Genomic DNA, 15920 nt, shown 5'->3' with positions numbered 1-15920 from the left:
GATGTTATTTCTGTGACCATTTGGTCCAGTCTTTACGGCACAAGCAGAGACATGTCTTACTGAAACCTGAGAGCGAGTTAGGTTAACTGGCAAGGCTAGAGCACCTTTCTGGCTAGTTAGCTCAGGTATAGTACCATTACAGAACGAGGTTCAAAGGCAAGGTGTCATACTTTCACATTGACTGGCAGGTGTGTATATATTTTTAAGATGTTTGGCATCTAGCCCATTTTTTGTAATTGTTTGGAGAACATAATGTTGAGTGATATTTCAGTGAACACAGAACTATGAATGTTTAATCTTCAATCTTCTAATTCATCATTCAAGAAAAAAAAAATCAGTATTGGATGTATTAGACTCTGGCAAGCAGGTGCAAGTTTTTAAAGTCTAATTTTAAACTTAAGTTATTTGTTTTTCATGTTAGAAATGTTTTACTATACCAGGTTCCTGCTGAAGTGCAGTAAGCTTGAATCCAGCAAGACGCTAAATCCAGCACTGTTTTTACATAAAGTGGCAGAAGTAAGACTCCTTATTATTCTAAAGTTGTTCATTCGTAATGCAAAATTAAAGAAGCTTCCATGCCAAATCCATAATTTAATGTGTGATTCCTTGTTCTGTAGCCAGTTATGAAAATGTAGTCAATACCATACACTCCTGCTGTATTCTAACTTCAGTTACTGATCATATATTGTGATTCTGCATTAAGGAGGTGAATCCACCCCTTAATAATCAGACATGTTGCTGTGAAACAACGGACAAACTCAGACGCAAACAGATGTCATCCTCTGTTACAACCCTGACACAGTGTGCTTAGATATTGAAATTTATCACCAGTAGCAAATCAAACGGCAACAACCTCAGCAGACAGGTATGGAGTGAAGCATCAGAGTGGATATACACACTCAGGTGTTAACACACAAATCTAAACATTTAATTTTTCCTCACAAAGGGGCAGAACACAACGAGCCAAGTGTAGCTTTACATAATCAGTGCCTAATGGTAGAAAAAGCCAAACATTGTGGTGTTTGAGAACAGTCTATTAACCAGTGTTGACTATTCTAGACATCCACCTTTGATCTTTCTTCACTCCCATTTTTTTACACCTTCATGTTTTCTTTATGTCCATCTACTCAGCTCCCTGCCCTCCTGTCTGCTCTCCTCTCTCTCCCTTCTTCTTGTGCCCAGACACGATGTCATCAATACGCAGGAGCAGGATGGCCGTCTGCAAAGAAAAGTCTTGTTAGACTGCCCAGAGCTTGGTAATAATGGAAGAAAAGTAACTGGCATAAAAAATTGGGAGGGAAAGAGAGCACAGAATAGGGCTCTGTGTAGGAGTATTAAGGTATCTTAATTTAGCTCTGTAAGGTATTATTAAATGCAACACTCTGCTCTTATGGGTGAGTGTTAGCGGCGCTGCATTAGAAAGGCACGAGAATTGCAAAAGCTTCCCCTGAAAATGAAATTGAGTGCTAGAGTATTGGTTTAAACAGTGGAATGAGCAAAGAATTGCACAGTAATGGCTGGAAAAACTGATCCATTACTTTTGATCCCATCAATATATGGGAAATGGAGAGTAGTATAGAAAGAGAAAATTGAGTCTGTACCTCCACTGCAGTCTTGTATGTCTGAGCTTTGACAGCCAGAGGCTCCCAGATGCCCAGCTCCACCATGTCTGCTAGAGTGCCTGTCTCACCATTCACACCCCATGAGGTGCTGCCATCCTGGGTGTGCTTCGCCTGCAAGAGAGAGTAGAAAGACCATGAAATTATTTTGACACAGAAAACACTCCAAGCTGTTGGGACAAAGATTGAGGGGAATTCAACAAAAACACATTCTCAAAAGTCACATATTCTCAAGACAAAGCTTATGTATACAGGTAGGCTAGTGGTGCTGCACAAATGAACATACTAACCCTAAGAGACGTGAGCACACGTATGGTAGAGGCACCGCAGTTCTGGATGAGGGTGCGGGGGATGACCTCCAGGGCCTGGGCAACAGCACGGTAAGGCCACTGCTCCACCCCAGTCAGGGCTCGCGAGCGCTCAGTCAGCTTGTGGGAGACTGCCATCTCTACAGCACCACCACCTGGCAGCAGGTATGGGTCCAGCAACACATTGCGGCACACCTGCATTGCATCCTGCAGGTTACGCTCCACCTCCTAGAAGGAGACACCAATTCAAGACAATTAAAAAACACAGTTAAGATTATCATCAAATGTGCTCAAATTTTCCATGACAGTGATTACATTCTACCTGACATCAGGAAAAAGTTCAGTCACAAAAAAAAAAACGGCACCATGATCTTTAAGCAAGACACTGTGTCCAACACTGTGAATAAGACAAGTTAAAGTAAAGCAGAAACAGCCTCTTTAGCACGTTGCCTAGTCCCTGTGTCTTACCGCCAGAATCTCCTTGCTGGCTCCTCTGAGCAAGATGGTGCAGGCTTTGGGGTCTTTGCATTCCGTGACAAAGGTGAAATACTCATCGCCGATTTTCTTCACCTCAAACAGACCTGCCCCTGTTCCCACATCTTCCTCACGCAACTCATCTGTCCTACTGGCAATACGTGCACCGCAGGCTCTGAAAAGGAGAGACATTTGAGAGGTTGAGGTCAAGTCTTTAGCGGTAAATGGAAAAGAAAGACAAAATAAGGCCTTACTTTTCATGTCTGTGCTTACCTGGCAATACGGTTGTTGTCTGTCTTTCTGATGCGACGGATTGCAGTGATGTTGGCTTTCATCAGATAGTGCTGAGCAAGATCTAAAAGGAGTAATTAGTTAAAAGTAGCAGGGATAAAAGAAGAAATTTGAGAATGTTAAATATTGCATGAATTTGCTGCTGTGTGCCACTGTTAATATTAAATATCTCAATAGCTTAAATGTCAATATTGTGCAATTTATAGTGTTCCCTCACTAAGTTAAGTGGCAAGATTTTTGGACTGCTTGCCTTTATTGAGCCACTTCCTTTGTACACTACATGACGTCTGCAGAATGTACTTATTACAACGATCATGATCATTTTAAAAATCTATTAAAAAAATGTAAATCTTAAAATATTAGAATCATGTCCAATTGGTAACTACACAGTGAAGATGAAAGCAGCACAGACAGCTACAGGGTAAGACGAACACTTGCATGTAGTAATGGGTTTGAAGTACAACAATACTTATTCCAAACATGAAGATAATTGTCTAAATAACATTATCATGCAAGCTTTGTGCTCATGTGCGTACCTGAGATTCCCTTCTCCGTGAAGACCAGGTCGGGCTTAAGGCGGATGATTTCTTCGCAGATCTGCTGGATGTAATCTTCCTCCATCTGCAGGATTTTTGCAAAGTCTTCCTCGCGAGTGATTTCTATATCAGTCTAAGGAGATTAAAAGTTTGCAATGAAAAACCCCAGCTCTGAGCTCAATGCAGACAGTGGTACAACATGACTGCTGATCACTTATTTGTTTTTAGAATGTCATTGATTGCACACAGTGAAGCATGAGCTGAGTACCCTAGAAAAATCAATCTGGTGAGTTTTCAAGTGTGCAAACATGTTTCAGAGCCACGTGTGTGAGTAAGTTAATGTAAGGATGTTTTTTTTTCCTTCATCACTCTTACCTGGCTCTCACCCTTCTTGTACTCTAAGGAGCAGTCGAGGAGCACAATTCTGGGGTTTTTGATTAGGCGGCGCATGCGAGGGTGTGTTACATCCTTATTTACCATCACTCCCTTCAGAACACAGGAGTCTTCAATGATTCCACCAGGCACCTACAAACAAAAAAATCTTTTGATTAATTCTTCTATTAATTTCAATTAAAACAGTCACTGTCATAGTTCGATATTTTCTTCTTCTTTTTTTGTTTAAACATCAATAGATCATCTCCTTAATCTACTTCGCCAAACCATAGTTCCACAAATAAACTACACTGCACTTATGCATTATATTCTTTTTAAACTGCTGCAACACAGAATAGGAAAAATGTTCATTAAAAAAAAACAACAAAAAAAACATTTTCTGTACTACAAATAATACTTTTACGTATCTGTCCAATGAGCACAGTATTTTGTTGAAATGTACTAAAAACGTACTCTGTGAAGGTACAACAGCAAAATGGGTGGGGTCTCTACTTATTTGAACTGCATGTTTTACTCTTGGAGCACGAGTCCCAAGACAAATTCTGATTAAAATCCTACTTGGAGATTTTGAATAACAATACCAGTAACTTTACTTCTGCTGACATGCTCAGAAATACTGGATGAGCTATACTACACTTCGAAATACTGTAGGTGAGACCTACCTTTTCCACCTTGGCATACTTCTTAATGTCGATCTCTTTGCGACCGTTCTCCTCAAGCTCTACAGTGCGCACTGCGTCCAGAGCAATGTTACATGCCAAGTTTGACCAGCGGCTGAGTGCCTTGGTGTTGATTGCGGAGTTGATGATCTTCAGCATCATGCTACGATCATTCTGGTCGACTGGAGTGCTGCAGGACAGTAGCATTTTATGGTTACCTAATGTTTTACCCAAAGTACGTAATTCTATGCAGCCGATCCACTTTATTATGAAGTAACTAATTTCCATCCAAATTAATAACAAAGACAGTATGGATTTGGTAGCGGTATCAGGGTAACAGTTGAAAATGCTGTATCAGAAATCAGTGAACAAAAACAATCTAGTTTAAATAGCACAAAGTGACAATTTTTAGCTGTGTATTTCTTCCTGTTAGGCAGTAGCATGTTTGATGAACTGAGCAGGACACCCTACTTTTAGATACCCATCTTAAGAGACATGCTTGAATTTATATTGATTTTAATACTGGGATTAATTATTCTAAAAATATAAAGTATGTTATGCCATCTAATTAATACTGACAGTCATTCTTGGATCTTGAAACACTACCTGAATTCTTTGAGCATGTTGAGCATGTCGTCCAGAGCCTGCCGGTAAGCACTAATCACCACCGTAGGATGCATCTGCTGCTCCAGGAACTGCTCCGCCACGGACAGCATCTCACCAGCTACACGCAAAAATCACATCTTATTGTACTGTGATAGCACTGACTCTTTCCAACAGTCCTTATACATTACTATAAACATTTTCCCCACCTCGAGAACCTGATACCATATGCTGTTCATACAAGCAGGTGAAAGCATAAAGATGACAACACACAAACACTCACCCAGGATAATGACAGAGGTAGTACCATCTCCCACCTCCTCATCCTGAGTGCGGCTGATCTCGATCATGGATTTGGCTGCAGGGTGCTGCACTTGGATCTGCAGGCAGTGACAAAAGGAGTCAATGAAAAATTATACTATAGGTAAACAACTACAAACTCCAAAATCTTTTTAGAGTTATGAAATACCTCTCTAAGAATGGCATTGCCATCATTGGTCATGACAATACCTCCCATAGGGTCAAGCAGCATCTGCACAAAAATGCACAACATTTAGAACCACAGTTTTCCCCATACATTCAATAAAAGTTGAGTTGAGATTTAAGAATGATAATTGAGCATGTATATCCAACTTGAACAAGACACATATACATACACACACACACACACAACTACAATACAAGATGACAATGGCAGAAGGGTGTGGTTCTCAGTATAATCACATGATTGATGTATAACTGATGCTGAGGCCCTCCAAGGTACACACCTTCATCATAGCTCTTGGTCCCAGACATGTCCTGATGACATCTGCTATAGTCTGAAAAACCAAGTGACAGGCTGTAAGATCTCACACTACCTGTAACCACAGACGTGAAAATGGCAGCAAGTGAACCTGGAACTGATGACCCACCTTAGCTGCATTAATGTTTCCAGTCTGGACCTTCCTTCCAGACTCTCTTTTCATATTCTGGCCTAAAGAAAAGAAGAGAAGACACAGACATACAGAATTAGGAGAATTATAGTGTCAGTTAGGTGCTGAGAGATGCTGAATGCACACCCTTCCAGTTAGCTACCGAGTAAACTTAAACATCACTCATATCCAGCCTTAGGCCACTGTTTCTCTCACAAACTAGACTTTAAGCACTGAAATCTATTATTAAACTCTTAAAAGAATGGCATGTCTAGCCAACAAAACCATCTAGATGAGATCCCCCTTTGACAACGTCACATTTTGCAATGTAACGTTAGCTACATTTGGCCACAAACAAGCAGCTAACGCACATACCCCAACATTATCCAGCAGACTCAGCAAGTCAAACGAGCTAACAGTTATCTAGATATTTAGCTAACATACAGATTAAATAGTCACAATTGTCAAAAGCTGACAAATAAGGTTAACTAAGACAGCCAGGGCTATGCTACTCTACGCTAAGCTAGGCTAGGCTAGGCAATGCTAAGCAGCGCTAGCCGGTGACCATGCCATGCCCATGTTAGCCTGTTAGCATTGCCAGCTATTACAAAGGGAAATGTCTAATAAACGCCAAAGTTCCGTGGACTAGTGTTTCGCAAACGTTACATTTATCTCGGTACACATTTTAGCAGACAAAAACAGGGATCCTCACTAAGCACGAGAACCGGTCGGCCCATCATCTTTGCAGCGTGGTTTTGTTAGCCGGCACCCAAATCCGCACGCACGGTGAAGAAGAGAGGACAGGCAAGGCGGGGCCACCGACTCGGCAACGGCGTGAACCAATCAGCGACAAAAACGTTTTGACATACACCCCTTCTCACCAATCAGAGCATAGGCTTCAGCGTCTTAGGGCTAGAGACTGAACAAAGGGTGGGGAAGCAGCGTTTTGGAGGCGGGGTTAAGATGAACATACCAGAAATTTCCTTGTGAAGCGCTTCAGGAAACTGTCTAACGGTACTTATACAGTCATGGTGCGGACAGTCAAGTCGTTATAATCAGGGTTGGGCAATACTATACTTTTATTTTCAACATAATACCAAACAATTCCAAGGCTATCCCGACACATAAAAAAAACCCCAGAATGTAACTACCACCGACAAGAGCAAGCCCAGATAACAGGCAGTGTTTATAACACATATAGTAATAGCATTAATGATAAAAACATCATAACACTTATGCCATTACATAGTTTAGAACTATAATTTTATAGTAATAATAATGCATTCTACGATAGTAGTTACAGTGCACCTGTTGTGGCTGGCCACAATGTAAACAAATAATAATAATAATAATAATAATAATCATAATCATAAAAATTAATAAAACACTAGTATGCAGCCTGTATAATTAAGCTGTAATATTAAATAAACTATTATAAGTTGTATATAAGTGATATAATCCATAATACTAGTCCATGCATCATAGTCTTGCCTGTAGCTCCCTGAAGCCCAGTGCATGGTCTCTGTCGTATTGCAATACACAAAGTCTCAAGTATTAAATAAAGGAAAAGTAGGATTAAAACAAGGAGCAGTTTTTGTTTTGCACCTATGAATGGGGCAAGAAGAAAGCTGGAGTGTGAAGCTCTTATATCGAGTATGCTTTTATGTAGAATAATTTTCACCATCTATCAATACAAAGATAAATAAAGATGTTCAGTTAGTAGTATTTATATTGTATGATTGGTCCACCCACCCCTCAATATTCTTAAATAGTTAGCAGCCCTGCCACAACCATTTAATAACCATTTCCATCAGAAATTAGACAAGATCATTTAGACTAGTTTTTATTTGTCTGAAGACACAAGAAGTCCTTCAAGTACAACATAGTGTTCAGGTCTGCTGAGGTAGTACAGAAGTCCCATCAGTTTCACCACGTGTCCAAAGATGGAAGCCTGAATCCAGTTTATTGAAGGCAGACTTCAGCAGATTTGACAGATTCCACACTAGTGTAACACACCAGTATACGGTGCAGATCACAGGACCTGCATTTTATCTGCAGCAGTCGTACATGATCCTTGAAAATATTTCAGTTGTCTGCAACCATGTTAATATTGTTAAAAACTGTAAGACAGTAAATCGACCACTTCTTTGAAAATGCAAACCCATATTATGGTCAGTGTTAACGACAGCTCTTTAAATAATCTGGATAGGATTTATATGTGGATTTTGGTAGGAAATCTGAAATGATGGTTTCTGTAATTCCAAATAACAAATGATTACTGAGGAAAATTAAACCATAATAATATAAAGCATTTTTAAGCATGATACTCATCTTTAAAATGGATGACACTATTTTAGAAAATATCACACTCCCTTTTTCAAGGGGGAACTACTGGTCATCAAATTTTGCCTCCAAGTGATCAGATAAGAGAAACTGACTGCAGGGTATGGATTGTTAGGGTGTCACCTTGCAGCGTATAAACTGAGACAAATGGCTGTAGATTCTATGAACAGAGTACAGACTCAAACAAAAAATGTTTAAAATTCTAAATTACAAAATGTTGTAAAATCTGTGTAAAATAGATAAGTTCTTAATGCCTAAAATTACACCTTTACCCACATATTTGTGAACGTAAACTATAAGGAAAAAAAAGTAAGAACACCTGCTGATTTACTGTTTCTGCTGAAATATATATATTTTTGTTATCTGCTTTTGTTGGAGTAACGTTTTGGAGCATTGCTGTATATTTTGATTTGATTGCATTCACTGACAAGTGTTGGATGATCACCACCCCAACACATCCTAAAAGTATTGAATAATAGTAGTGAATGGAGCACAATCATTCCAGAGAACACAGCACCACTGCTCCACGGCTCAATGCTTTATACCCGTCTAGCCCACGCCTGTCATTAGGCATGGTGTTAATGGGGTAATGTTTATCTGCTACAGAAATTCTATTGGCAATACTTCTCTACAAGGACTAGACATACAGCATATGTACATTTGCATCAGCAATATGTGCAAATTAAAGTTGCAGAATGCAATCGTTAGAAAGGGTGTCTACAAACATTTGGACATGTGTGTAATGTAATAGTGAGGGGTTGCTGCTTGATGATCCTACGCAATGTCATGTGAAATGCAACTGTGATTCCTAAAAACTATGTGTATTTGGTGCTCGTTTCAAACCAAAATAATGCCCCTGAGTGGATACTCTGTCCACTCTGAGCTCAATAAATTTAACACCATCATCAGTTCATCTCTCAGTCTTTTGGGCTCTTCTTATTTTCATTGGTGGTGTCATATTCACAGGTCATCTCTTGAAGTGCTTAGATGCAGCGGATTTGTGGCCTCTTCCTTCAAGTAACTGATGAAGTTATTAACCTCACGTCCACCCTTAGGGAAGAAATAAGACCAAAAAAAGTAATAAAGCAACTGTATTAGTGCAGATCATACGGCTGTACTTTTCTGAGAGTTTATATTGTAGGTGTAAAGCACTTTCTGAAAACATCTATCAAACTAAATGGATTGAACACATGGGTCACTCATATAAATACAGTAACCTGAGGGAGTAACCATGCTTATAAAAGGTATTTACACATGCTCCTAAACTTGTTTTCTATTTATTTAACTCAGATGATATTCTCCATTTGTGTTGGACACAGATTTGGCAATTTGGCCTCAACCTTCAACCCATCTGTGCAGTGAACACACACACAGACACACACAGTGACAGTGAGCACACGTGCACGGAGTGGTGGGCAGCAATTGCTGCAGAGCCGTGGGAACAGGAAGGGTAAAGGGACTTGCTCAAGGGCCCAACAGTGGCAGCTTGCCAAGCCCGGGTATCAAACCCACAACCCTGCCATCAACAGAGCGGTGCTCTAACCGCTGAGCCACAACTATACTTACTAACGTGAACCAACTTAACTCGGGTACTGTAACGATAGTTACTCTCTTAAATGGTTGTTTATGTTAACATCAAGTTAACATCCCTAATGTTAACATACCTCATACTGCCTTGGTTGGTCTTTTTGTCCAGCAGGTGCAAAGTAAATGGTTGGAAAGCTAAAAAAAAAAGCAAAAACAAACACATTAATGCACAAATAAATAAATCATTCTGAAGTAAGAAATTATTAAGATATTAGAAACTTTACCCTTGTACGTCATAGTTTGGAGGAACATCATTGGCCGTGGCATCCATCTTAGCAATGACTATGTTGGGATCACTAGACAGCTGAGACACATCAGAAAATCATATTACATATAAGGATATTATACATTAACCACTTAAATTAAATAGGTTTAGAAATCCCTTACCCTCTCTCCAAGCTCAGTATATTTGGGCTCCAAATTTTTACAATGGCCGCACCACGGAGCATAAAACTCCACAAGCACATCTTTCTCTGGGTTGTTCACAATCTCCTCAAACGTGTCCGCCACAACAACCTGCCGATGAACAAAGTCCACTCATTTAATATGTACTTGAAAAAAGGGAAATGATGTTTCTAGGTGTGTACATACTTTAACAGGACCATCATTTGACTCTGGAGCAGCCTCTGATTTGACATATCTCTTTAACCGATTGGCAAAATATTCCTCCAGGAACCTTTCCAGAGATTTACCATCTCTCCTGTGATATACATAACCACAAATAAAAAAATTAAATAATTAAATAATTTTATATCACACACACACACACACACACACACACAAACACACACAAACAGCCAACAACAATACTGCCAGATGTTTGAAGTGCAAAACAGTCACTGACATTCACACCACCACAACTGCCAACACGACCAAAATAACGTCTAGCTTTTTGGTCTTAGCGTGATTATTGATATATAGTTAATGGGTATTATATCCATTCCATTTTATGCACTTTACATATTGTATAGAAAACCTGCCAGTTACTTGCCATTTAGGTAACCTGCTGGGTGCTTAAGACTGACAGTTAAAAAAATAATTCAATTAAATACTTCATTTTCTGAAAATACCCCCATTCCTAACTGAAAGGAAAACAGTGACCAATCCTTTAGATTCCAACCTGGGAGCTTAAAAGGCTACAAACATTCATCGTTTACAGATTTTCTCCATTTGCAGTCAGAGAGGCATTTTTCACAGGGTACATACGTGAACTCCTCCTGCATGATGTACTTGAGTCCTGCTCTAGTCTTGATGGTGATAACAGGCAGCTCTCCTCCATCAGAAAGCCCCAGCCCAAACTCCTCCTCCAGCTCATCCTGGAACTCCATCCGATTCGCCACAGCAAAACTCAGCCCATGCGTCTCGAACTGAGTCGCCACCTTCATCACCCTGACAGGATGGAATTTAAAACAGAAAGGAGAAGGGAAATGAGCGTTGTATCAACACCCAAATTAAGAATCAATACCCCAATCAAGCACTTCTCATTCACACCAAATTAGTATTTGACTTTTCAATATGATCCATGTAATGGGTAAAATACATACTATTTAATACTATATATACTATATACTATATAACTATTTAAGTCTTCTTCTTCTTGCAAAACATATCTTAAATCAGTGTCACGCCCACACTGTGAAAAATCTCACCTGTTTCTCCAGTAATTAGTTCCCTTTGGATTTCGCACATAATCAACATCATAATACGCTGTAAGCAGATCTCTCGCCCTCAAGCTGTCTCTGTTCTCAGAGTTCAGATGAGGGCACAACCCAAAACTAAAAGTAAAAAGAGAAAAGAGACAAAATTAGAGTGAACCTGAATCAAATCTGTCTATTTCACTCTCAGCTCATTAATTATTCATCATTATTCATATGCAAAATTGCTGTGTTCCCCTACTTCTCTTCAGCTTGAGCAGATCCCCTCCTTAATCCCGTGGTATTTCCACAGTAGGGAATGACCATGCATTATGATTTCCAATTCATGGAAAATAGTTATTTGCATTCTCAGTATGTGCTGTGATTAATCACATACTGGTATCTGAACAAAATGTTGTAAATAAAGAGCAGAAACACACATGTTGTCCCTGACGAATGTACGGAGTGCAGAGGTAGAGACAGATTCAGTAGACTTCACCACATTCTCCTCAAACTTGCTGTTCAGGTGTGGAGGCCGAAACAGAAGGACACATCTAGAGGAATTTTAAAGGGAGGGGGGGGGTGGTGGTAAAAACATTAACAACATAATTAATGACCACACAGAAATACGTTGTGATACAATAGTTAATATTGTTATCAATAATTAACAGTATTTCAAACGGTTTTGCTGATTAGCTTTTAAAGCTCATCCTTTCCACATACTCAGCATCCACGCCATGTTTCAGCCCTATTCCCAGATCTGTGGCATGGGCAAATCGATAGCTGTCCCTTAACACACTGGAGGCCTTCAGAAACTCAGCAAGCTGCAGACTGTCAGGTCCTGAGAAAAAGCCTGGTGCACAGGGACAGGAAGACAAAAGTAGGAACAATCTGTCCTTTAAAATTAGACCCAAGGCATTTAAATAGCCTACTCTGAAGTCTGCTGATAGGACATCTAAATGGACAATATGACAGACAGCAGAGGCTGACTCAGGTCTAGTGAAATGGCACAGTGGTGCAACAAAACTGCAGAGATGCAGGTTTGGCTTTGAAGTTCCTTCATAGGTAAGAACGGGTTTTGTAAAACTGTCATTGGTCAAGGAAATACTTCTCTAAAAATACAAGGAGCACCAGCATTTCCACAGCATAGCACAACCTCAAGTGTATTACTGTGATTACACAGTTTACCACACTTTCATCAGTTTTCATCATATTAATTTTAGGGACAAAGAGAAAGCTTATTTATATGGCTCTAAATGGGAGACATAATTTTTATATGTGAGAATTATATCGTAAAAATATCAAATGCTAACACAACTGAAACCCAATTCTTGTAAACAAAAAAAAAGCTTTTGGACAGGTCTCTTATTTTTAAAAATCTGTAGATTTTTTATATTTATTTTTTGTGTGAATAATTCTGTCCTGAACGTTACAGAAGCAGCCTTGTGACCAGAAGGTTGCCGACCTAATTCTCCAAAATAAAAGGATGTGACTGAAGGCACCCAACCCCCATCTGCTCCCTGGGCGCTGCAGCCAGGGCTGCCCACCGTTCCGGGCACATGTGCTCATTGCTCCCTATGCGTGTGTTTACTCTATGGATGGCTTAAATGCGGAGGACAGCAGACATGACGATTGAGCACTTCTTATTTAAATTTTCATTTTTCCTTTTAAATTTTAATTAAAATAAAAACTGATAAAAAAGCTGGTACTGTACTGGAAAGTACCAGAACTACATTTACTCAAAGCATGTCTATACGGTGTAATTAAATTTAATTAAATTAAATAATATTTAAAAACAATCATGACTGATGCATTCCTAATATTGGGAGATGTTGGTACTAATTAAATGCCTCTCGTACAAATAACTGTGGTACAACACTTACATTCAAAACAAGCTTTCAGATCAGTGGTTTTCACATTACTGGGAAAAATGATTATAACTCACCCACAACACTCGCTTCAAAAGTGTTTATAAAAGAGTCCAAGTCAGCCTCGCTGTGCAGGGGTACAGAGCTCGGCCCTGCCTGCTTCTTCATATAGCTCACAATTCCATCTGTAAAGGTAAAAGAATAACACTCAAATCTGATCATACAATGACAAAAGCATGAAGCTTTAATCAAGATTGGGTTACAGTTGAAGTACACACACCTGCTGTCCGGGGGCCATCGTACGAAGAGGCCTCCTCTCCATTACGGAAGATTTTCAGAGTGGGATATCCATTCACCCCAAACTTCCCACATGTCTCAGAGTTTACAGTGCAGTCAACCTGATCACAGCAGGGAGGATTTGATTGCATTCAGACATACAATCATTATAACAGTCAGGTACTGATGGTTAGATGCTTAAATGATCATTCCGAAGGTAAAGGATGGATCTCCATCATCTCCAGAGAATGCAGCTCCAGTGATTCGTGGACCAGTGGACCATCAGATCAGCATGCAGAGTGCGATTTGATTGGCTGACTTTACAGGAAAGGGGCTACCGCTATCACATCATGTGCTTACCTTTGCTAGGGACACAGTCCCCTTTAACCTGGTGGCAGCAGCTTCATATTCGGGTGCTAACCTCTGACAATGACCACACCTGCAGGTGCAGAGAAGAGAGGCTATTAGTTACACAGGTGAAATGTGACAACACCTGTAAGATTATTGTGAAGCCAAATGAACACTGATTTACATTTACATTTTCTCAATTTAATAAACCGTCCTGAAGATTTAATAAATTGTTCCCTCATTTTAACTGAAGAGTCTCCTCTAAATTGAGGGTTAAATCAATTTATTAAATTAGAGGAACCAGACTGTTAAATGAAGGGAACGATTTATTAAATGTAGGGTATGATTTAATAAATGTAGGGAATTATTCATTAAATTAAATTAATGAACAAGGAAAAACAAACAAAAAAATGTGTAAAAAAAATGTAAATATTATTTTCCTGGCTAGCTCGTTAACACTGTCTCACTGTGAACACAGGAAAAGGGGTAAGGTATAAGGTATAAGGTATAGGGTAGGGTAGTGAATGTGCTGGGGTACTGTAACGTTACTATGGCTAATTAGCAATACAGCTAAATCACCAAGCACAGTGACCCTGTGAAACTGGTATACCGTCGCATAGTTAGCCTGTTAGCTAAGATCACCAAATGCATTTTGCACCCACCCCGTGGTTAGCTAGATTAGCTAGATTAGCTGTCTGTATAATGAAGGGCTGCCTACCAAGGGGCGAAGAACTCCACCAGCACAGTGTCACGTGCCTCCACACGGACCTCAAAATCAGCGTCCCCCAGTTCCAGCACATCGCTGCCCTCCACAGACGCCTTCAGCAAGACGCCCAGACAAAGGAAAGCGAAGGGAAGCAAATACATGTGAACCGAACGATTAAGCGACATGTCAGTTAACAGCCTATAACCCCTTTAATGCGACTCGTTATGTCCGAAGGGTCTGACCTAGCTAACTCCAGGTACTCATACTAGAAGTTCAGCTCCGCGTTGGGGAAAGCGCAGCAGCGGAGGCGCTCACTGATTGGCTGAGGAGACTGACTTACAATGCCCAACTTCGGCAAGCCCCTCCCACTCACTCAGACACGAGACCAACCCATATGAGCAGACTGTGGAGTGAGGAGTCAGGACAGGGACAGGATGATCACACACTGAACTCGTCCCTGCAGTGTAGAGGGGGCACTTTATTTAAATCGAGGGAACGGACAGCTACATTGAGAGAAGGATTTATTGGATTGGACAATTCAAAACATTACAAGAACAAATTATTACATTTAGGGAGCAAAATTTTGTTAAAACAGATTGTTAACTTAGAAATGATAGAAATTATTTGCACATTTTTAAAAGGATTTATGTAATTGAGGGGGTGATCTATTAAATTAAGAGGAAGGATTGCCTAATTGAGGGAACGATTTATTAAATTAGGAGAAAATATTGCTAAACTGAGGAAGCGATTTATTAAATAAAAAAAAATGATTGCTAAATTGAGAGAACAGGATTTTTAAATTGAGTGATTTATTCATTGGAGAGAACAGATTTTTAATTTAGGGAATGATTTATTAAATTACAGGAACAGATTTTTAGAGGAATGATTTATTTAAAGAGGGAATGTAATATTTTTCTGCCTTCTTACCTTATCAAGCTCTATAACCAACAAACACAAAAATGATGAAACTACAGTGTAATATTTCTCAGATAGTTTGATGACCTGAACCAAAAGTATAGACTACCCACAAAGTGAACTTCTCTTACCTGCTCATACACAGAGCTCGACCACTGGATTGACAAAAAGTCTTAAAAGGACAAGCTGAACAAATAAAGTGAGTAGATCTCCACTCTATGGCCAAAGAGTAACACTCATTATTCTTATGCATTTCTGCTCAGGGTCGCGATGGGTCCGGAGCCTGCCTGGCATCATTGGGCGGCTGGCAGGAATAATGCCAGTCCTTTGCAGGGTACCACTCACCCATTCACTCACACCCGGGGCAATTTAGCAATTTAGGAAACCAGTGCACCTATAAGAGACTTAAACGGACACAGGAAGAACACACCACAACTCTACACAGGTAG

At 39.8% G+C, this 15920-nt stretch overlaps 2 protein-coding genes across 2 annotated transcripts; both read right to left on the bottom strand.

Annotated features, from left to right (window-relative positions):
* Window positions 1-578: 578 nt before the first annotated feature.
* Window positions 579-6593, bottom strand: cct3 (chaperonin containing TCP1, subunit 3 (gamma)). The gene is made up of 14 exons (XM_072679468.1): window positions 6507-6593; window positions 5795-5856; window positions 5651-5701; window positions 5353-5415; window positions 5167-5263; window positions 4887-5004; window positions 4284-4470; window positions 3604-3753; window positions 3229-3361; window positions 2675-2756; window positions 2396-2576; window positions 1910-2155; window positions 1602-1733; window positions 579-1219 (listed from the first exon to the last, which is right to left on the bottom strand). Exons 1-14 carry the CDS (start codon window positions 6532-6534, stop codon window positions 1124-1126), a joined length of 1626 nt encoding a protein of 541 aa, XP_072535569.1. The 5' UTR covers window positions 6535-6593; the 3' UTR covers window positions 579-1123.
* Window positions 6594-7621: 1028 nt separating this feature from the next.
* Window positions 7622-14845, bottom strand: pdia7 (protein disulfide isomerase family A, member 7). The gene is made up of 13 exons (XM_072679478.1): window positions 14569-14845; window positions 13863-13941; window positions 13507-13624; window positions 13304-13411; window positions 12082-12211; window positions 11799-11912; window positions 11374-11499; window positions 10931-11113; window positions 10316-10424; window positions 10112-10240; window positions 9949-10028; window positions 9802-9859; window positions 7622-9187 (listed from the first exon to the last, which is right to left on the bottom strand). Exons 1-13 carry the CDS (start codon window positions 14739-14741, stop codon window positions 9098-9100), a joined length of 1497 nt encoding a protein of 498 aa, XP_072535579.1. The 5' UTR covers window positions 14742-14845; the 3' UTR covers window positions 7622-9097.
* Between the last annotated feature and the right edge of the window lie 1075 nt (window positions 14846-15920).

Source organism: Salminus brasiliensis, chromosome 5, assembly GCF_030463535.1.
Source record: "Salminus brasiliensis chromosome 5, fSalBra1.hap2, whole genome shotgun sequence".
NCBI lineage: Eukaryota > Metazoa > Chordata > Actinopteri > Characiformes > Bryconidae > Salminus > Salminus brasiliensis.
This window is presented reverse-complemented; position numbering and strand designations above follow the sequence as displayed.

Coding starts and splice junctions, on each gene's coding strand:
- cct3 (XM_072679468.1), bottom strand. CDS start 6,534: ATGATGGGCCGACCGGTTCTCGTGCTTA. Junction 3,754..4,283: donor AGTATGCCAAGGTGGAAAAG/GTAGGTCTCACC, acceptor TTTTGTTTGTAG/GTGCCTGGTGGAATCATTGA. Junction 2,577..2,674: donor GACAACAACCGTATTGCCAG/GTAAGCACAGAC, acceptor TCTCCTTTTCAG/AGCCTGCGGTGCACGTATTG.
- pdia7 (XM_072679478.1), bottom strand. CDS start 14,741: ATGTCGCTTAATCGTTCGGTTCACATGTATTTGCTTCCCTTCGCTTTC. Junction 13,412..13,506: donor CGATGGCCCCCGGACAGCAG/GTGTGTGTACTT, acceptor TTACCTTTACAG/ATGGAATTGTGAGCTATATG. Junction 10,425..10,930: donor ATCATGCAGGAGGAGTTCAC/GTATGTACCCTG, acceptor TGTATATCACAG/GAGAGATGGTAAATCTCTGG.